This window comes from Hakea prostrata, chromosome 1 (assembly GCF_041222555.1).
Source record: "Hakea prostrata isolate BN-2017 chromosome 1, UWA_Hpros_2, whole genome shotgun sequence".
NCBI classification, from domain to species: Eukaryota; Viridiplantae; Streptophyta; class Magnoliopsida; order Proteales; family Proteaceae; genus Hakea; species Hakea prostrata.
The window spans coordinates 77,164,939-77,187,291 of record NC_142600.1 but is presented as its reverse complement, the minus strand read 5'-3'; the positions used below and the strand labels follow the sequence as shown (position 1 = coordinate 77,187,291).

The 22,353-nt window shown below is 36.0% G+C and overlaps 2 protein-coding genes across 2 annotated transcripts; one reads left to right on the top strand and one right to left on the bottom strand.

Moving 5' to 3' along the window:
- The first annotated feature begins 8,721 nt into the window (after positions 1 to 8,721).
- On the top strand, positions 8,722 to 16,120 carry LOC149030220 (putative F-box protein At5g55150). Its single transcript, XM_089152485.1, has 2 exons — positions 8,722 to 9,047; positions 14,849 to 16,120. Exon 2 carries the CDS (start codon positions 14,895 to 14,897, stop codon positions 16,050 to 16,052), a length of 1,158 nt encoding a protein of 385 aa, XP_089008611.1. The 5' UTR covers positions 8,722 to 9,047; positions 14,849 to 14,894; the 3' UTR covers positions 16,053 to 16,120.
- LOC149030221 (uncharacterized) lies at positions 9,704 to 13,717 on the bottom strand. Its single transcript, XM_089144758.1, has 8 exons — positions 13,640 to 13,717; positions 13,045 to 13,552; positions 12,790 to 12,897; positions 12,400 to 12,687; positions 11,396 to 12,267; positions 11,039 to 11,131; positions 10,799 to 10,906; positions 9,704 to 10,291 (listed from the first exon to the last, which is right to left on the bottom strand). Exons 1-8 carry the CDS (start codon positions 13,715 to 13,717, stop codon positions 9,704 to 9,706), a joined length of 2,643 nt encoding a protein of 880 aa, XP_089000884.1.
- Positions 16,121 to 22,353: the final 6,233 nt, after the last annotated feature.

The following is a 22,353-nucleotide window of genomic DNA, read 5'->3' as shown; positions in this document are numbered from 1 at the left end:
AGCTTTGTTCGGAGAAGTGTTATCATTCAGGAGTATTGCAGAATGGGTTTAAATTGTTTTATTCGTGAATTTCTATTTGTGTTGATCTCAAGATGGTGTTGATTTAAAGGCTACCGCTACCCAGGATATGTTACTTAGAAAATGAATTATCTATAAAATTTCAAATGGAACTCCAAACATACTCCTTCCTTGTCTCTATCATGTGTGTGTATTCATGTGTTGTGTGGAGTAGTCGCTACTATAATGTACATGTTAAAATACCTGTATGACAGAATGTAACATGACCGTTTAGTATGGGGTGACACTTTAAATTATAATGGCATCCCCCTTATATAAGAGGGTGGGATTTACTCCATTCCATTAGTATGGAAAATATGCTTGTCTCGCGTCTTTATAGTCCTCTCTTGTACGATATTTTCCCTTTAAATAGTACGAATGTAATTTCACATGCATACGCACATAATTTTAGTTTTTTAATTATTTAAATATATAAACATTTTCTTTTAGGAAGGAGAACAAATTAATGATTAAGGTTAAATTATATGATTAAGGTTAAATTATCCCTTTCTCTTTTATTTTAAAATTTTTTAAACGTTTATGAGTTACTAATGTTGATTGACATGATAATTATTTAATAAATTATTTCTTGTTAATGCAACCTAGAGGGGGGGGGGTGAATAGGTTGCAACTAATGAATTTATCTAATTTTTTGGTCTAATTGAAAATATAAGATTAATTGTAAATTTAAATGAAATTAAACTATTGCAATCAACCACAACAAAAAAATTTTATAGTGGTTCAACTTTATAAATCTACGTTCAGTAAGGATGTCAATTCGGTACAGTACTGGTAAATCAGTATGATACTATACTAAATTTGAAAACCTCATGCTGAAATCATACCTTACCAAATTTATATGTTATGGTATGAAAACGATATTTAAAAAAACGGTTTAAAAAAAGACACGGTTCGATTTACAATGCAGTTTGGTTACAGTATGAAATCAATATGAAACCCATTATTCTAATCATAGATTTGTTTTGGGTATCATAAAAAAAAAAAGAAAAAAAGATTTATTTTGGGTGAACTAGAGAACACCAGACCTGATCAACCTGTCCTAAACAATTTGAAACTGGTCCAATCAATCAAAAACAGTTCCATTCAAGGAAACCGTAGGCTAAGGTAGAGGCTTGCTTCCTACCTCTTGCAAAGTTATTTTGTGGAGAGTAGGGAGAACTTATTACTTATCTGCATCAATTGGGTACAAGTACAAATGTATGCCAACGTAGAATCAACTTTGTTAAGTGACGCATTGCCCAAGAGCCTAAAATCCACCAAATTACCTACCTAAGAAAGCTCTGCCGAATAACCATTAATAGAGAATTAGAGATATAAAAATACAATCTACCACCAAGCTTGTGAGTTATGACAATTGGAACCCAATAAACAAAATGAAAGGCGAAGAACATCTATTTGACATGTTTACGAAAGCACTTTCCATGAGGGTATTTTAAGATATGATTTCTAAGTTGACTACTGACATATTCTTCAGTCCTACTAGGAGGGGAAGGGTTTGCAAAGTTGTTAACAGAACCAAACTTAGAATTGCTAGGCAATCGGATAAACTTCAGCCAATAAAAGATTAGATAGAGAGTTGTATAGGGATTAGAATACCAATTGTAATTGGACACTCTCGTAATCTAGTTAAGTAAATAAGTCCTCACTCTAGAACATAAGACAAACGAGGGAATTTATTTCGTATATGGATGGAATACAAAAAGATACAAATGAAGAATTCAATACCTATACATATAGCTGATAAGGTATCGGAATGATAAAAATTCAATTACTACTAAAGGAGGGTAGAATTTGGTTTATATATGTCAGCCAGATCATCTAATTATTGGAGAGATAAGCCTTCTTTTCATCTTCGTTCATGAAAGAGGTGATGGGGAAGGACTTGCCAACTCCAATGGATGACTTGAAGGAGATCTTGTTGCCATTGATGGAGATTTCTATTTTGGAAACCCACATCAACGGTGTCTTGGCCTTGCATCCGATCATCTTTTCATCTTCCCCTTCTTTACATATGCATTTGTGCCTCCCTTAAAGTCACACTTGTTCCTTGTATTACCACTTCAATAGTAAAGTTTTCCAAAATATCTCCTTCTAATAGTCCAGCACCCAATCTTAAGAAGTCTAGGCTTACATTTCTTACAATTTTGTATAGTAAACATAAATCATGATTAGTAATTTAACTTTTAGTTACAGAAACATCCTTAATCTACAGAGAAATCTGCAATTATATTTTTCGTAATTGTAGGATAGTTGTGGAAATATCCGTAGATATATTTTTTGCAGCTATATGATAGCCATAGAAACATCCATAATCCCAATATTGATAGCTACAGAATTATTTGCAACTTATAGTCAACATCCATAGGGATAGCTACAGGAACATTTGTAGCTAAAAAGCCAGGTATTCTGCAGCTATAGGCTATTGTTGTGGGTTTATTGATCTTTTATTGTAGAAAAATATAAAATTGTAGGTCCAATCGATATAGTATAATATATGTTCTCCATTGGTATCACGTAATTAATAGTACTTCTCTTGTAACAATCTACTAGACCTTCTACATGGTTAGGAAAAAGGTAACGAATTTCTCATTTCTTTTCGGAGTAAGTGCTTATGATGATCAATAGCACCATATTTTCACTAAAACTAACTGTGGGCTAGTGTAGCACATCTCACTTATTCTGTGGAGGAACATTCTGTTATAACGTTTATGATATAAACTTGTATATAGTCTGTTTTGGCTGAGTTCCTTTTGGTGTTCATTGTGTCCCAGAGACACACATTGACATCAAACACTAGTGAAGTTATGAGATGAAGGAATCAATATTCTCAAAGTATTATTAGATCATGAAGGGATACAAAGGGACATAAATCAAGAACTTAATACAAATAGGACGTATAGCTAACAAATGATCATCAACCGAAGGAGAGTACAGTAGGTATTAATTGTTGGAGAGATAAGCTTTCTTTTCTTCTTCATTCATGAAAGAAGTGAGGGGGAAAGGACTTGCCGACTCCCATGGACGATTTGAAAGAAATCTTGGTGCCGTCGATGCACATCTCTGTTATGGAAACCCACATCAGCGGTGTTTTGGCCTTGCAGCCGGTCATCTTTTTCATCCTCCCCTTCTCTACATACGCAGTGGTCTCAGCAGCATAGCTGTTCTTAGTGTTGGTCGCTGCATTGAAGTGCTCATAGGGTGCTTTGCATTTCCACCACACAAAGCCCGTGGATCTAACCCTCCCGCATTCTACCAGTTCTCCCGTGGGAAGAACACCACTGGGAAATCCAAGTTCCTTCAACAATTCTGCCGAAAATAGGTCACAAGCTTCCTTTCCACGGATGATTTCAGCCCCAGCTCTCTCATCAGTTGCCATGAAGAATAGGACCAACTAGGTAACAGATAGAACGTAAGAAGATTAAAATTGAATAACTCTCTGCAACTATTTAGAAGAGGTATGCTTGCTGTGGGTGTGAAGTCTGCTCATCAGATCGATGGATATTTATATACAAAACCTGAAGGTGACTCGCTGACACAAAAACACTGGGTCTTCGTCCACGAGTGGACCGAGTCCCACAAGCCGGCTTTTTATTTATTTGTTAGTCACAGTTGGTGAGGGTTGACGGAATCTTTGTTAGTTTTTCAGTGACAGACGGAACTCGTGTTCGTTCTTAATATTTTATCTCATTGACTGGGCTTGTTGAGTAGCAAACCAAAATGGAATTCAATCCGACTCCATTAGTATTTTTATTACTAACCATTGATGTCTTCATATGATTAATTTATTTGTTTTTGATGATAAGAAATATATATTAGAAGAATATGTACATATGATAATGCGTTTTTGTTGATGGAAATATGGGAGTTGAATTAACAACTCAATAGTAAAGGTTGGGTGTGTTTGTTCATTTTGCTTGGCCTGTGACTTTGTTTGTTGCAATGCCAATAGTTCAATGGTATAATGTCTCAGAGAAACTTTGAAATTGTATAAATTATATTTTGACCATTAACCGTGGAAATATAAAACTTACTAATATTAAAATGAGAAATTACACAAGCATTATTCTTTAGGACTGCTAACATTTTGTATACTTCGCCAATTTTCTTATTTGATGTATCTTTAAATTCAAGTTATTTGAGTTTTCACAAGAACAGTGTGTGAGGCCTGTTGTGTATGGTAGATGTGGCATTAGATGTGTTTTGAAATGTAAATTGAATATCAGGCTAGTACATCGATAGAAAATCGGGTTTTAAAAGGGAATCAGTTGCCCAATTTGAACGGAAAAAAAATAAATGATGGGATATAAGTCATACCAAGTCAAAATAAACTTGACGAGTTTAACCTTCCTAAACACTTCAAAAAAAAATTATTTAGCAACTGAACAGTAATAAATGTAAATCTATATTTTAAAAATAATAAGAAATCCTAATGTCTTTGAACATACTTAATTTTTTTTTTAGTGAAAAAAAATAAGATTTGCTTTGATCAAGTTTGACAAAATTACTCACCATGCTTTTTTATCTGCAATAATTAAAATAAAAAAAATAGTGGTAGGGACAAGTGCTAAAGAAGGACAAAGGGCCATGGCATTAGTTGGAAATAAATTAGTTTGGTAAAAGTTACTGTTAATTAGAAGAACCAGGTGTCAATACTTCCGAGATTGCAATAAATTATTTTGCAATAACCAAGTTCTATTTTGCATTGCTCTAAATCTTTGTTTCACACGAGCAAACTGAACATATAGAAATCGATTGTCATTTTGGTTGAGAAAAAGTTCAATTCAAGACCATTTTGATGCCCTATTTTACAAGTAAACAACAACTACCTAACTTACTTATAACAGCCTTTCCAAGACCTTGTTACAAAATATGCTTTCCAGGATGACCTATGACGTAGTCTTCACTCCCACAAGGAGGGGAGGGTCCACGAAGTTAGTGATATAATTGAACTTGAATTGCTAGGGAGTCGAATAAACTTTAGCTCCAAAATTAGATGGAGAGTGGTATGGGATCAGGATACCTAACGTCATTGGGAGTCTTTGTAATGTAGTTAAGTAAATAAATCCTTGCCCCAAAAAATAAGAAAAATTAGGTCATTCATTTCACGGATGCATGGAATAGAAATGAAGAATTCAATACATATAGTTGATATGGCATCGGAAAATGGTCACAAGCTTCCTTTCCACAGATGATTTCAGCCCCAGCTTTGTCATCAGTAGCCATAATCCAAGTAAGAGATCAAATGTAGAAAGATCAATGGAAGATAAGAACTCTAGCCCTTCAACTGCTTAATGCTCAATTTAATAGAAGCTCTGCTATTTGCTTTGGTGTGAAGTCTGTGCATGCATATGGATATCTATAAATACTACACCTTACTGGGTGTTCACTCACGAGGTCTCTCGTGTCTGTGTGGACTGAGTCCTCTTATAACCAGTCAACGTTTATGGCGAACAAAACTTCCACTAGGGAACAAGTCTTCATTCTTAATTAATTCTTTATACGTTGCCTAACAGTTTTTCTTAATAATTGATTAATAAAGAGAAATTGCTTTTTCACTGACTCTTTTTTTGGTAAGATACATTTATAAGAAAAGAAGACTAGGCCAAGTCTGTGGAAACAACATCCCACAGTCAAGGAGTAGAAATTGGCCAAACAGTTGAGTCTTCAATCAACTGGGCTTTCGGAGCTTCGACGTGCACTGCAGAGTTTGACGTCCTAAGTACATATTCAAAAGAGCAACTAGCAAAATAAGGCCCAAGCATATCAGCTTGGATGGGCTGGACTTTAAGTGGGGAAGGGGATGTGTTGGACTCAAAGATGAAGTCAATAACACTTTTACAATCAAATTCCAAACCCACACTTCTAAAAGCCTCTGCCAACCCTTGCAACATTGTTGTCCATATAGCTAAGGCTTTCCGCCATTATAACCAAATGGAACTTGCTTTGGATAAACACTGCAAATAGAACATGACCATGATTGTTTCTTGCCAAGAAACCTAAGCCTGCCTTATTCCCTTCCTTGTGGTATGCAATGTCACAATTGAGTTTAATGGTTCCTTGCATAGGCGGTGTCCATATTGCTGGCTAATAGTTGGCAGATGGTAAGTTATGGGCTTGAGAATTTGTGTTGCACCAAGTTGCCTCCAAAAACCCTTTCTTTTTTTTGTTAAAATGTCATTTATATTAAAGGCAGGAAAAAAGAAGTATAGCCATACAATAATACAAGGTTGAGAGGAACCTCAAACACTCAATCTCGTAACAAAGTTGCCCCAAATACACCCAATCTCACAAGAACCTCAAGATTTTAACATGTGCTCATTCATTATTTAAAACGATATCGAGGACACCCAGAGGAATCCCAATCTAATTCACTCTGAATCATGACTAACCAAGGTGAATTAATATTAGAAACTTCTAGCCTTGCTGCTGAGCCAGCCAAAAAATTAGCTGCAATGTTCATCTCTCTGTAGCATTTAGAGATTTTCCACTGGGTTAAGTTCAAGAATGCCTCAAAACCTCTTCATCTTTGAAGAACACAACATGGAATGCATTGCTATTGCACCAAAAATACAACTACAACTGAGTCACATTCCACCCAAAGACAACGAAATTTCAAGTTTCAACCCTTCCCGTCGACCAGCAGCAGCCGGCAAGTAATAGCAACCAGCTTATGGGCGGTGGTAAGTAAGAACATGGCTTTGCATCTTCAGGTACATGTTGGTGATTCCTCATCAAACTCTTACTATTCTCGCGTTTCATGGGCTCTTGTGCTTCATACTGCGCCCGTAAGAATGTTGCTTTGTCTGTCTTTGAATTCATCTTAAATGGCCGATGGTGCTTTGGCTGTGCTTGATGGGTCAACCCTCAAAGCGGACGATCATTCACCACTTCACCAAAACTCAAGTTCTTCAGATCGTAGTCATCGGAACTTAGAAAATGGCAACCAATAATCGGATAGTTTTGCGGATCGAATAATAATCGGATATCCGACGGAGTCACGGATTCAAATTCGGATAACCTTAAAAAATATATGTCGGATATCGGATCGAATTTGGATATTGGATTTCCTTATTGGATTCGAATTCGGATACACCACTATCCGAGCTGAATCTGATCCGTTTACAGGTCTAGTTACCGACGGCCATTTACTCAACTAAAAAAAAAAAAAACAAAAACAAAAAATCTTTGGAGTACTGGATCAAAACTTGGGTTGGGTCCTTGTTGTGAGACATATTATGTTTGGGCTCAAATTAAATTCATAGTAGGAACAAATTCCTTCTTATGTGTTAAAATGATTTAAATGCCTCTTAGTTTAACTTTTACTTATAATGTTAAATTTAAAATTATAATTTTACCCCAAATCTTATTTTAAAAAATAAAAAAACTATATGGGGTACCTTAGAGCACCTTCTATCTTCACCAATCTACTTTAGAACACCTTCTACCTTCACCAATCTTCTTCTTTCACCTCGTTGTAAATTACCTACCATCCTCGAAAACGACCGCCCACAAAAAAGGAAAATAGAGTAGTGCTCATGAACACCATTTTTTTCTCTTTTTTTGTTTATTCTCTTGATCCAAAAATTCCAAGAAAAGAAAGACAGAACAAAAAATCTAATGGAATAAAAGAAATCTGTAAAAGGATTCTTGATGGTCATAAGATTAATTGAGGATTTTGACCAAAGAGATGGATTGGGAAGAATCATTAGAGGATTCTATTCATTCGACAACACTAAATGTAGAATTATTTTTACTGAAAATGATGCTTACACAAATACCAATACTTCCAATAGTCTAATTATGATCAAATGGATGGAGTGTCTTTCATGCATTATTCACAACAATCGGATTTTCGTCGCAATGTAATCAAAGGATTCGTGCATTCTCAAAAACGTAAAATAGCTATATGGGAACTGTTTTAAGCAAATGTAAATTTGCCCTTTTTTTGGATGAGTCGGGATCGTCTACCCCAATGGGTTTGTGCTCCCCCGACGTCTATTGACCACAGATTACAGGAGGCCCATAGAGTTAGGGGATGGATTTTATTTTATTATTTTTTACTTATGGGTCTTACATGATTTGTGATTGTAGTGCGGTCAGAGGAGCACTCTCCTCGTATGGGGAGATGATCCACGAGTCCGGATCACCGACCTCGACGGGGAGCACTTTGTGCTCCGCGACCCTTCCTAACCACATATATCAGTGGGGCCCACGGTGAAAAACATTTTTTGGAAAAAATAAAAAATAAAACTTTTTCAACACCAGGACCCACTGGTTTTTATGGTCAGGAAGCCATGGAGTGCTCCCCCGGGGAGAAGATCCGGATTCATGATCCACACTCTTTTTTGATAGTTAATTTTTATGAATTGGTTAAGGAGACAGCATTAATAACAAAATACGCAAAATCCTCGAGCCAGAAGATGACATAGTATTCCGAACAGATAGGTTTAGTTGAGATACTTTCGCATGTTAATTTGATTTGAATGATATTACCAAAAAACAAATTGATTTGAATGATCACTTAATTTTTATTTTTATTTTTTTTTGTTGAAAGATTTGAATGATCACAGTATCTTCTTTTTGTAGCATTTCCTCTTTATAGATCTCAAGGTTGGGGTGAGAATTGTGAGGAAGATTGGGAAAAAACCCAAAAAATAAAGAGCACGGAACCCTTGGGACACTCGGGTTATTTCAGAGTCCAAATCCTTGTAAAAATAGGAAACCATGGAATTCGAATCATAATGGGAAACAATATCAATATATATAGTGTTGCATCGTTCGCGGAGTTTTTAAGAATCGTTTCCCGACTAAAAGGATCCCATCGCAAGAGCGGAAGACCCAGTGCAGTCCTTCGTCTCCCTCTTTATGTGATGTCCGTGAGAAGCAGTGACGTATAACTCTAGATCGGGAGCAAGCGACATCGGCGCCGGCGGTTGGTTAAGCAATTTACACGGCGGCACCACGAAAAGGTAAAAGAAAGATAAAATCCCAATTAGGAGTTAGGACTGCTGGTTTCTCTCTTCGTACTTAGACAATCCCCTTCCTTTCGATCTTAATTAACAGCTTTACTATTCTATGATTTTAAGTCTTGCGAGTTGCGGCTCCCCTGGTTTTTCATCTGCATTAGTTTCAGAAATACAGTTTTAAGAGTTCTGGCCATTCTGGACTGCAAGTTGTCGTCCAGGGACTGACCTAACACCCGAACTAGTCTTGGGTTTTCAACATTAGGGGAAAAAAAAACTCCAAAACTTGGGATCCTGCTGCTGTTTATGAATCACTGTTTCTTGTTTGTTTTTTTAACTCTCAATTTGAACTTTTAATTTAAACAAAGGAAGGACAGAGAGAAGATCCAAAAGTCCTTTTTTTTTCCCTCATCAGTTCCATTCAAAACTGGGTGATCATATTCCACAGTTCCTCGGTGATGTTCCACTGCTTTCTTACATGATTTAGAAAAGATAGACTTGTATTTGAGCCTTGAAACTTGTGCCCTCTTACATGCATGACTTACACCGCCATTCATGAGAACTTCCTCTGATGATAATGTAGAATGATGTAATCCTATGTTATGTTTTTGATTTCCAAGAATTGAGTTTACATTTTTTTTGCCAAACACATTAAACTTCATTCAAATAAACAAGTCTGGGGATATCCTCCCAACAGATACACTGAACAAATCTGCTAGCCCACTTGGGGGCTGCATCCACCAAACTTTAGACATACCCAAACAACGGGCCCCTCTAGCTAACAAATCGGCAGAAACATTGTCTGCTCGAGAAATATGAAATACAATGCAAGTATCAAACCCCAACAAAAGGTTCTTGATAAACTGAATTAAGTTAGAACAATGCCAATCCAGAGCAGTGGGATCACCATGTAAACTAGAAATCACTGCCTTACAATCAGAGAAGAGCTTGATCTTCTTTAGTCCTAAAGTAAGAGCAACTTGAAGGATGTCAGACATCGCTTCCAACTCCGCCTGTGATGCAGATAGAGCCCATCCTGCTTTCATGGGAGCAGCGATAAAAGACCCAGAGGATGTCTTGATAACCCCTCCACGACCACTACGAGAAGTTGCTGGATCCCATGACCCATCTGAGAAAACATGAAAAAAAGAGGTATCATCAACTTCTGATGAAACAATCAACATATTAGATCCAACCATTCCAGATGTGACTGAAGTAGAAACAACTTCAAAATAAAGACCATTGATATCCTGCAATAAACCATTGAAGCACCAAAGAAAAGTATTTAAGCTAGGCTCAATTCCTTCAAACAGATAAACATTCATTGCTTTCTAAATTAACCAAACTACTACACTCCAAATAGTATGCACCCAATCTAAATTACCAGTAGGCCGAAAAAATGATTCAATAAAATTCCACCAATCCTCCATGTGATGGCCATGGAAAAAATCGGTATCCAACCGAAGTGGAGAGACTTTCCAACAAAGTTTTGCAAAAGAACGATGAAATAAAATATGAACAATCGATTCATGGGCACATTTGCAATAAAGACATAAAGGAGTATAGCAAACACCTCTTTGAAACAAATTTAAATTTGTAGGAAGAGCATTATGTCCTACTTTCCAAAGAAACATCTTAATCTTAGGCAACGTCTTTACTTTCCAAATTGTATTCCAAAAAGTCATAGAGGCAGAAGCGGTGCCTTGAGAATATGAGCCCAAATAGCTGTTTAACTCCACAAAATAAGCAGATCTAACCGTAAAATTACCTGTCCGAGTATGTTTCCACATCCATCTATCCTGCAAGGCCTCAGATGAAATAGGAATCTTAAGAATTGCATTTATCTCAGAAACTGAAAACCAGCACTGCAGTTTAGAAAAGTCCTAGGATCGTGAAGGCCAGTGAATTAATTCACCAACCCATAAAGGACTGCCGGAAGGGGAATCTCTCCAAATACGATTTAAAGGTAAATCAGGGATCCAAGGGTCAGAAAATACCTTAGTTTGACGACCATTACCTATACTTCGAATCAGACCCTTTTTAAGAACTTCTTTACCAGCATGTAAACTTCGCCAACCCCAAGAGCATCCCTGCGAACATCTAGCATCAAGAAAATCAGTATTTGGAAAATATTTGGATTTAATAACTCTGGCCCACAAGGAATTAGGATTTTGAAGTAATCGCCAAGCTTGTTTGGCTAAAAGTGCTCTGTTAAAAAGATATAAATCACGAAATCCTAAACCACCATGCTTTTTTGATTTACACAGCTTCTCCCATGATACCCAGGAAATACCCTTCTGAGAGCCCCTGCCCCACCAAAATAGTCTAATTTGTTGGGATAACCCATTTGTTACCTGTTTTGGTAATAAGAAGTTTGACATTGCATAAGTTGGGAGAGCCTGAGCAACTGCTTTAATGAGTATTTCTTTGCCAGCACTTGATAATAATTTACCCTTCCAACAAGCCAATTTTTTGGCCATTCTTTCACGAAAAGAAACAAACAGTTGACTTTTAGATTTTCCAAAAGTAGATGGTAAACCCAGATATGTACCATGGGAACTTACCTCACCAAGCTGAAGAATAGAAGTTATAGCTCTCCGAACCGGCAAAACTGTACCTTTACTAAACACCACAGAGGATTTAGCCAAATTTATATGCTGACCAGAAACATGCATATATTCCTGAAGAATAAAATTTATATGATGAGCATTTGACTCACTTGCAGGACAAAAAATCATACAATCATCAGCAAAGAAAAGGTGGTTAATAGCAGGACTATATCGAGATATTCGCAAACCTGGCAACCTAGGGATACCAATACTTGCACTTAGTCTCCTAGACAAAGCCTCATGACAAAGAATAAAAATGTATGGACTAAGTGGGCATCCTTGTCTAATATCCCTAGTTGGAACCACCTTCTCCGACAATTGACCATTAACTTTAATTTGAAAAGTAACGGTGGTGATGCATTGCATGATCCACCGCACCCACCTTGCCTGAAACCCCAAAAACTTTAAGCATTCCTCAATAAAATTCCATTCTAACTTGTCATATGCTTTACACAGATCTAGCTTAAGAGCCAAATAACCATGCTTAGATGTTGATTTCTTCATAAAGTGAAGACATTCATGAGCCAAATACACATTGTCTGAAATGGACCGTCCAGCCACAAAGGCACTCTGAGTTTCACTAATAATGTTAGGCAAGAGGACTTTCAAGCGATTAGCTAAACATTTAGCAATAACTCAATAAGGAACGGTACAAAGACTAATTGGCCGTAGATGGCCAACCTCTTGAGGGTATTTTCTCTTGGGAATAAGAGAAATGATGGTATTGTTCAAACTTCTTAATAAAAAACCTCTATTAAAAAAATGTTGAATGCCCTTAACAAAGTCCTCCCCTAGAATATCCCAGTTTTTCTGATAGAATCGAGCTGGAAATCCATCCATCCCTGGTGACTTTTTCCCTTTCATTTGAAACAAAGCAAATTTGATCTCTTCGCTAGAAAAATCCCTACATAATCTAACGTTATCATCATAGGACACACAATGTGCAAAGCTTGACAAGAAATATAAAGGGGATTGGGGTTGAGAAGTGGTGAAGAGATTACTAAAATAGTTCCAAATCTCTGACATGATATCTGACTCTGCAGTCAGCCAATGCCCAGTATGAGATCTTAACTTGGAAATATGATTTCGCTGCCGTTTCTGCGAGGTAACTTGATGGAAAAAAGAAGTATTGTAATCACCTGCCTTCAACCACTGTATCTTCGCCCATTGCTGCCAAAATCTCTCTTCTTCTCGCATCAATGAAGCCAATTTCCTTGACAACTCAGCCTCCTGTACTATTATATCTTCTATCAAATTTGAGGATTGTAATTTAGCCAATTGTTGTTAAACTTTAAGAATCTCTCTGGAGGCCACTCTAGTATTTTCCTTGCTCCATAAACGTAAGGTCTTTGCACAATTATAGATCTTATGTTGAAGTCTGTAAGCATCTGAACCTTGTTTTGGTGTGGTCCAACCCTTTAAAATGTTATCCCTGAGCTCCGGATACTCCTCCCATTTGACTTCATAATAAAACCTTTGTGGTTTCTTTTCGCCTTTGAGAAGGTCGACTTCCATTGGAGTATGATCTGAGCCAAGTCGAACATGTTTGAAAGCATGAAGATCAGGAAATATATGTAACAATTCTGAATTATAAAATACCAAGTCAATATCCTCCTGAATGTTAGCATTCCCTTTCCGTTTATTGGACCAAGAAAATCGACTACCATAACTAGGTAATGCTATTAAACCACAACTTGCAAGAGTATAGTTCAAATCATCTAGATGAGACTGAGGTTTCTTTCGACCACCCCTTTTATCCTGATGAGTTAGAACTTCATTGAAGTCCCCTAAGACCAACCAAGCACCTTGAATAGAACTACCCAGTTGTCGCAATTCTTGCCAAATCCTTCCACGTCTAGTATGCGTAGATGCACCATATAATAAAGTCACCCGAACATCTGCCTACACAACATTCCAAGAAACCATTAAATCTACAATATAAGAAGAAAGAGAGAAGGGGAAAACAGAACAATTCGTGTTCCACATCACCGAAATGCCACCAGATTTCCCCTGTGGATCAACAAGTAACATATCCGAAAAACCCAATTTGATTTTGAGCATTTCCATGTATTTGGCAGATTGTTTTGTTTCCAAGAGTAGAAGTAAACTTGGCCTAGAGCGTCTACATAATTGGCACAAATAAGTAACCGTCAGAGATTGACCACAGCCCTGGCAATTCCACATTAATAGCTTCATGATGAAACAAAACAAAAAATTGTTCCTGCAAGTTGCTGAAATACCACACGAAACACTAACACATCAAAGCAATATTTAACCTATTATCCGTTTTACAGCCTTAAACATAAAGTAAAAACAATCATACAAATTGATGGACAAGCATTCACACCAAAAAACCAAAATTACAATATGAGACGTAGATGACCAAAGATCATAGGAAATGGAAAACCAAAATCATACCAAAACAATAGCAGCAAATCCTTTCATTGTACAAAATCAGAAAGAAAAAGAAAAAAACAGACCAAAGAAGGGCGAGAACAGAATATCAAAATAAAAGATTGAAATTGAACTATTCAGAGTTGGACAAGAAACAAAGTAATTAAACGAAGATACCAAAGATCACTTACAATCTCTAAGATAGTGAAAGTGTGAAGAACGACACTCACTGATTGCACCATACAAACTTACCGTTAGTTAGCAATCCCAAAGAAGCACCATCGAGTAACAAAAAAACCTAAACAACAAGAAACAAAAAAAGAACCAAATCCTCTTGTAGGAAACAAAGAACCTCACAGCAGAGATGGAGGTAAAAACAGTGAACCCTAGAAAAGGCTCAACATTCATTAGCACAAAGCCAAAAGAAAGAAATCCCAGAATCGAGAGCTTGGAAACCTCAATCGCAGGGAAGACGAAACCCCAATGGCAGGGAAGACAAAACCCCAATCGCTATTTCTCTGAGGGAAGACGAAACCCCAATCTTTTTGGGAGTTGCATGGCTTTTAAGCTTCTTATTTATGGGTTGCAATTTATAAAAAATGTTTTGGCCATGTTATCTTTATGATTGTTTCCGTTTCTTGGCTTAACAAAAGTGTATTCGGAAGTTGTAACTTTTGGAATGGTATTTGGTTGGGAAGTTTATGTAGGTTTTCATTTCTCCATTTTTGTTTTATTTTCCGTAATAAAGATTTGCTTTAGTCTTGTGTCTAACTTTGCTCGTACTATTCTTTTATGGTTCTATAGATCGAACTGTGAATTTGTCACTTTGCTATTTGCATTGTACAAGAGAATGGGGAGCTGGTCCGAACTTTGTAGTGACATTCTAGAACTGATTGTGGATCGGTTTACAGCAATTGAAGATATCTCGAATTTTGGTGCAGTTTGCCAGCCATGGCGGTCAGTTGTAGTCGAGAAATGGCGTTTATGTATTGCTGCTCCTTGGCTGATGCTTGCAGAGAAGAAAGACAGTGACATCCGTGGGTTCTACAGTCTCTCCACAAAAAAGGTTTACCATTTGAAGTTGCCTGAGGCTCGTGACAGGAAGTGTTGGTCCTCCAATGGCTGGTTGATAACTTTGGGGCTTGATTTGGAGTTTCACTTGTTGAATCCCTTCTCTCGTTCTCGGGATCAAATTCGGCTTCCACCTCAGCCAACACTCCCTGGACAATATAAAGTTCCCCGTGATCCACTAGGTATCTGTCAGTTTTTCATGGGGAAGGTGATATTATCCTCAAAGCCAACTTGTTCAACTATTACTACCATCCCTTGTGAGGAAGAAGATGATGCAAGGTGCGTGGTTATGGCAATATGTTGTGAATTCAGGAAATTAGCCTTCTTGAGACTGGGAGAGGAAGCTTGGACTCCTATTCACAATAGTAAAGCCATCGTTGACGTGATTTACTTCAATGGTCAATTCTACACCACCAATTATCATGCAGAATTGTTGATTGTTGACATTTCTACCGATGATCCAAAGATGATAAAAATTGCTGAAGCACCAAAGGGTATAGACATTTGTGCTCAATTTTATCTTGTTGAGTCAGTAGGAGAATTGTTTATGGTTGCAAAGAATTTTTTTTTTGGCGGTGATACAACCGAGTATACGGGGACTTACGTCTATGAAACAGATGGTTTTGAAGTTTACAGGTTCAATTTTGTTAGCAAGGAGTGGACAGAGGAGATGGAGAGCCTAGACAACCATGCAATGTTTGTGGGTCATAATTCCTCCTTCTCCCTCTCCCCCTCCAATCATTTGGGATGCGAACCCAATACCATCTACTACACTGATACCGATGATAGTGGTAAAAAGAGGAAAGCTTTTGGTGCTGGTGGTGACATGGGATTGTATCGAGTTGACAAAGAGGAGTTCGATAATCACTATGTTGGGCCTGACATGTTTTCTATTATTTGTCCTCCTATTTGGATTTGTCCTTCTCAGGAGAGGTAAATTGGTTGTTTTTGGATTTGTTACATGATTATAATTGCTCTATGTAACATAGTAATAAACTAATAACAAGTTGAAGATTTTAAATTATTTTGAAGGTGTTGTTTTGCATGAATAGTGTCGAAAATTTTAAATTATTTTGTTTCATGGATCTCTTGCGGTATCGACTAGATACAATTGGAGAATTTCAATATTTGTTTTCATGAATCTCTCTTTAACTTAGTAATAGGCTTATAGAGCTTTGTTCGGTAAAGTGTTATCGTTCAGGAGTATTGCGGAATGGGTTTAAATTGTTTTATTTGTGAATATCTATTCGTGTTGATCTCAAGATGGTGTTGATTTAAAGGCTACCGCTGCACAGGGACATGTTACTCAGAAAATGAATCTATAAAATTTTAAATGGAGATCCAAATATACTCTTTCCTTGTCTCTATCATGTGTGTGTATTCATGTGTTATGTAGAGTAGTTGCTACTGGGATGTATATGTTAAAATACCCGTATGATAGAATGTAACATGATCGGTTGGTATGGGGTGACACTTCAAACTATAATGGCATCCCTCTTATTTTAGAAGGTGGGATTTACTCCATTCCATTAGTATGGAAAATATGCTTGTTTCGCATCTTTTTAGTCGTATCTCTTGTACAATCTTTTCCCTTTAAATACTATGAAGGTAATTTCACATGTATATGCACATAGTTTTTGTTTTTTAATTATTTAAAATTTAAATATATAAAATTTTTCTTTCAGGAAGGAGAACAAATTAATGATCATGGTTAAATTATCCCTTTTTCTTTTATGTTTTAAAATTTTTTAAACATTTATGAGTTACTAATGTTGATTGACATGATAATTGTTTAATAAATTATTTCCTGTTAATGCAACCTAGAGGGGGGTGGGGTGAAGAGGTTGCAACTAGTGAATTTGTCTAATTTTTTGGTCTAATTGAAAATATAAGATTAATTTTAAATTCAAATGAAATTAAACTATTGCAATCAGTCACAACACAAAAAATTTATAGTGGTTCGACTTTATAAATTTACGTTCAGTAAATGTGTCAATTCGGTACAGTACTGGTAAATGAATATGGTACTATACTAAATTTGATAACCTCATACTAAAATCGTACCGTACCAAATTTATACGGTACGGTATGAACGATATTTTAAAAAACGGTTTAAAAAATGGAACCTTGTCAAGTTCTTCTAGAAAGCGAGACATATTTTCCTACTGTTTTTGCAATGGAAAGAAGAACTTTCTCATGCTAGTACTCAAGAGGTAATTTTGGGAAACGAACCCAGACGAGCTTGGCCGCTGATTGTGGAGAATGAACATTGATGTCCGGCCACCATCTCTGAAAATGAATGTATTGCTTGCCAATGTTCCACAAACCTCGTCATATCTGCCCCACAATGGAACTGAAATATGATAAACCCTTTACCAAGAGAGTGTAAAATCACCTCCTGACTCAACTTCCATGACTTCCTTGCAAGATCTCACTATTCATCCATGGTCGTTAAATGAAACTTTGCCCATCCAATCAAGGAGAAATGAAACTTACTACATTGATCTTCATACTCTTGTTGCAGGATCACAATCCAACGATATGACCCTGCAACATCGGATGGAAGGGAGTCAATTTCAAGCATTTTTGAATTCTCCATCACACCTGCATATGGTTTTCTCCTCCCTCTCTGACACGATCTCCAATAGCAGCCTCTTCCGGAGGCTTCAAACGAAAGAACACAGACTCCCTAGGCACCTCCGAATTCCCCAGAACTTCTCTCTCCTCAATGACACCTCCGAAATCCCCCCCCCCCCCCCCCAAAAAAAAAAAAATCTCTTCTTTCTCTAGAAACCCTTTCTATCATTAAATAAATAGATAAATTTCTTACCAATAAAATTTTGAATTTCACTGGTAATCTAGATGGACATTCGTTAAATGTCACACTTGTATGTTTGTGAATTTTTTTTTTTTTTTTTTAATGAGGATCTTTAATTTTCATCAGCATGTTGAGAGTGTATTTGCCACAAAAAGCACATCTTCATTAGTGAAATCGAATGATGAACAAACATGAAGCCTAAGCCTGAAATTTATTTATTACACTTCCAACAGGTTTTACTGAATCATGAAGTGAGAATGCTGGGATACACGACATAAAAAGGACCTAACTACATATAGATATCGGAATGAGAAGGACCTTCAGGGACTAATTCATCTACTGAAGGAGGGCAGATTATGGTTTAAACTTGCTGACGGAATCATCTACTTGTTGGAGAGACAAGCCTTCTTTTCTTCTTCGTTCATGAAAGAGGTGATGGGGAAGGACTTGCCCATTCCCGTGGATGACTTCATGGTGATCTTGTCGCCATCGATGAGCGTCTCTGTTATAGAAACCCACATCAATGGAGTCTTGGCCTTGAATCCGGTCATCTTCTTCATCTTCCCCTTTTCCACATAGGCAGTGGTCTCTGCAGCATAGCTATGCTTGCCATTGGTTCCCGGATGAGCCTGCTCAAAGGCAGCTACGCGTTTCCACCAAACGAAGCCCGTCGATCTCACCCTTCCACATTCTTCCAGCTCTCCCATGGGAAAGACACCACTGGGGAATCCAAGCTCCTTCCACAGATCCGCTGAAAATTGTTCACAGGCTTCCTTTCCACGGACGATTTCAGCTCCAGCTCTCGCCTCAGTAGCCATGACAACGTTCACCAAAGAAGAAACAGGCTTAGAACGAAAAAGATCAATAGAAGAACTCTCTTCAACTGCACAGTGATGTTAGAAGACTGATGTGAAGCCTGAGCATGCAATGGCTGAGTATTTATAGAGAATCCCTATGAGCCAAAACTCCATTAATGGAGGTTCATTTCCTTTTTCAAGGAGGAACGGTCAGGTTCAAATATGTTGTGCTTTACAAGTCATGCTTGCTTGGCTGAAAGATGAAGTGAGCATTTATTGTCAAACAGGAAAGCTAACGACAACTCTGTAATAAGGTTAACATGGGTTCATGAACATGATGTTTCATCAGGGCATTGATCTGTAAGACTGTAACACCTTTTTATTTTCTTATTGTTATTTGTTAAAACTTGAGAGTCATCGGTCTAAGCAAGTTATCTTAAATTTGTCATAAAAGTCAACATTCTCCGCCACATGAAGATTTATTTATTGGGTATTTAAATTTGTTTGAACAAGTGCTTGTTACTGGTCAATTACTCAATTAACAATTTCCTCATTCAAATAGTTCTCCTTCTAGAAAAAGATAACGTGATCATATGATAAACTATTGGATTATTATCATATTTGCTAGCTATCTCTATTATAGAATTAATAGAATTTGTCCTTTCTTAAGGGCCTGTTTGGTTACATGAATCCAGAGATTTCTGGATTCATGAATCTGAGAATTATACCCGTTTGGTTGTAAAAATCTCTAGATTCATGAAATCCAGAGATTCATTTTTTACACTAAAAACGTGAATCTGTAGATTTATGGGTAAGGGGTGAAATCTAGAGATTTCAAAAAAACTATACATTTGCACATTCACAAAATTCACGTCGATCAAATAGTTTTTTATGATGAATCCACAAATTTCATTCCACAACCAAATATTTAATTTTATAAATTATGACTCCATAGATTTGAAATCTCTATATATTTGAAATCTCCAAACTCATGTAACCAAACAGGCCCTAATGTAATTCAATGATACTAGTTGAAATGGAGGCATCAAGATCCTTGACCGGGGGAAAAAAGGCTCCTAATTCAAATAAACTTGCCATTCATGTTGATTTTATAGTCTTCGAATAAATCTCATGCAATAAACTAATACTTCTATATCAAGATATTTAGGGCCTTTTTAATATCAATTTATGTTGTTACCAGTTCTGACACGAATCGCTTGCAAGTAGAACAGGCTGACCTAGTTCAGGTCAAGACTGCTTCCGACCATCTAGTCAGCAATTAATTCAACTAAGAGAGAAGACCGATTACCGTCTTCTGAAATAATAGAAAATATCCATTGTCTTTTACCTAATTAATGCCAAGGGTATTTATAGTATTACTTGTGTAACTCATTATCGTCGGATGCTTTAGGGCAGCAACCAATACAAACCGTTGAATATCTTATACAGTTATACTCCAAGTTGGTCTCGTTGGAAAACTCCATATTCGATGCAAGTACTTCCAAGACCTATATGTGCAGCCGGTTGCCAACGGGGCTTTCAATGTGGGAAAGAGGGTGTATATGAGGTGTCTTCGTTGACCCACATGTATCTTGGCTTCTCACAATCAAGAGGTACAAAGGTTTAGCTATCTAGTTGGTTTTTGGTCAAACTAGCATCGATCGTGTAGAGCCCGATCTGCAATCCGAGATATAACAATTTCCATTCTCATTTTCTTATTTTTTCTTTTCTTCTTCTTCTTCTTCTTTTTTCTTCTTCTTTTTTTTTTATTTTTTATTTAATTTTTTTAATCTATTTTTAATCTTATTATTTTCGTTTAAAAACAGAAAAACTCCCAAAATCATAATAGACTTTTTATCTATTCTGGATTCTGAGTCAAAAACACATTTTATTCATTTTGGCACAATTCACTTCAAAAGCATGTTGAGGTATAATAATAATATTATTTAATTTTTTTTTTTTTTTTTGAAAACCTTATTATTTTCCTTTTCTCATTCTCAATCCCTATTGATTTGTTCTCAATTTTTATTATCATTTTTATCAAATTTTCAATTTAATGTTTCAAACATATTTTTCATTCAATAATTTATTCTAGACAAAAATCACCAAACCATTTTTTATTTTGACCAAAAATGAATTCTTAAATTCATTTCTTATAAATAGACAAAATAGAGAAGAATGGATACCAAAAAGCCCTTAGATAAGAAGGAAGTTAAAATAAAAACCCTTACTTACAAATTATTAAATCACACTGGACCAAGTTTTATTATTATGCAAGATTTTTGTAGTTTCTCTACCAATAAGCCAGACTACATCAGTTCAATCCTCTAAAATAATTCTATAAAAAATTTAATATAAGGTATAAAATGAACAATAAAATAATCGATTGAACTCATATTTCAAGCTAAGTTATATGTTAGAATTCATATCCAACACTTCAAATCGCTTGCTTCAATTACCTAACACGATGGTGATTAATTAGGGTTGAGATTAGAGAATTTAAAAATTAATTTTCCTTTTTCTATTCTTTGGTGTTCTTTACATTTTTTACTACTGTTCTTTCTTTTATACTTGCTTAAGTCTAAAATGATTACAATATTTTAAACTAGAAATTAATAATAATAAGAAGAAAAGTTCTGTTACAACTGACACTTGACACTTTTTCTTGTAGTGTGAAATAGCTAATATGGTCAATTCAACTCCCCAAAACAAAATGCACAAGCCAAAATAAGGATGCCAATTTATCTCCTATGCAACTCCAAATTCATCAACCCATAAATTTGGATTTATTTTCTTGGAGATACATTAATTAAAGGTGTACATTGGTTCAAATTACCTAAATTAACTCGGGTTGAACAGAGTTTGAACTAATTTTCTGAACCTTAAAGGTGGGTTAGGATTGATAAATGGTTGAGCCCCCAGTCCAACTAAACCCTGATTGTAATATTGACCTAATTAATAGTTTGGGGTGAATGATGTAACTAACGCGTCTTTTGTAGAACATAAGACTTCTATATTTGATATGATTGATTAGGTTTTAAAATTTGTATATGTACAAATTTGACTTTGAATATCATTAATATATGTCATGCCTCTTATGAGAGGTTCACCGTAACTTCTTAATAAAAAGTCATGATTAAATCACACTGGGACCATTAATATAAAGTGGTCGGATAATAGAATAATCAATTTAGACTCATATTTTCAAGCTTGAATGACATAAGATATCATGTTCAAATTCATATCCAACGCTTCAAATCACTTGGTTCAATTACCTAACACGTCTGGTAGTGATTAATTAGGGTTGACATTTGAGAATTTTTTATCTATTCTTTCGATGGTCTTACATCTTTTATTGTTAATCTTCTTTTATATTTACTTTAATCTAAAATAATTATATTATTTTAAATAAAAAGTTAATAAAATAAAAAAAAAAATTCAACCAGGTACTCTAATTGCACCACAAATAATTGAATTTATTTAAAAACTTCTATCTTTGATATGATTGATTAGGTTTTAAAATTTGTATGTGTACAAATTTGACTTTGAATATCATTAATATATGTCATGCCTCTGGGGTTCCCGTTCTTCTTAATAAAAGTCATGTTAAATCCCGGACCATT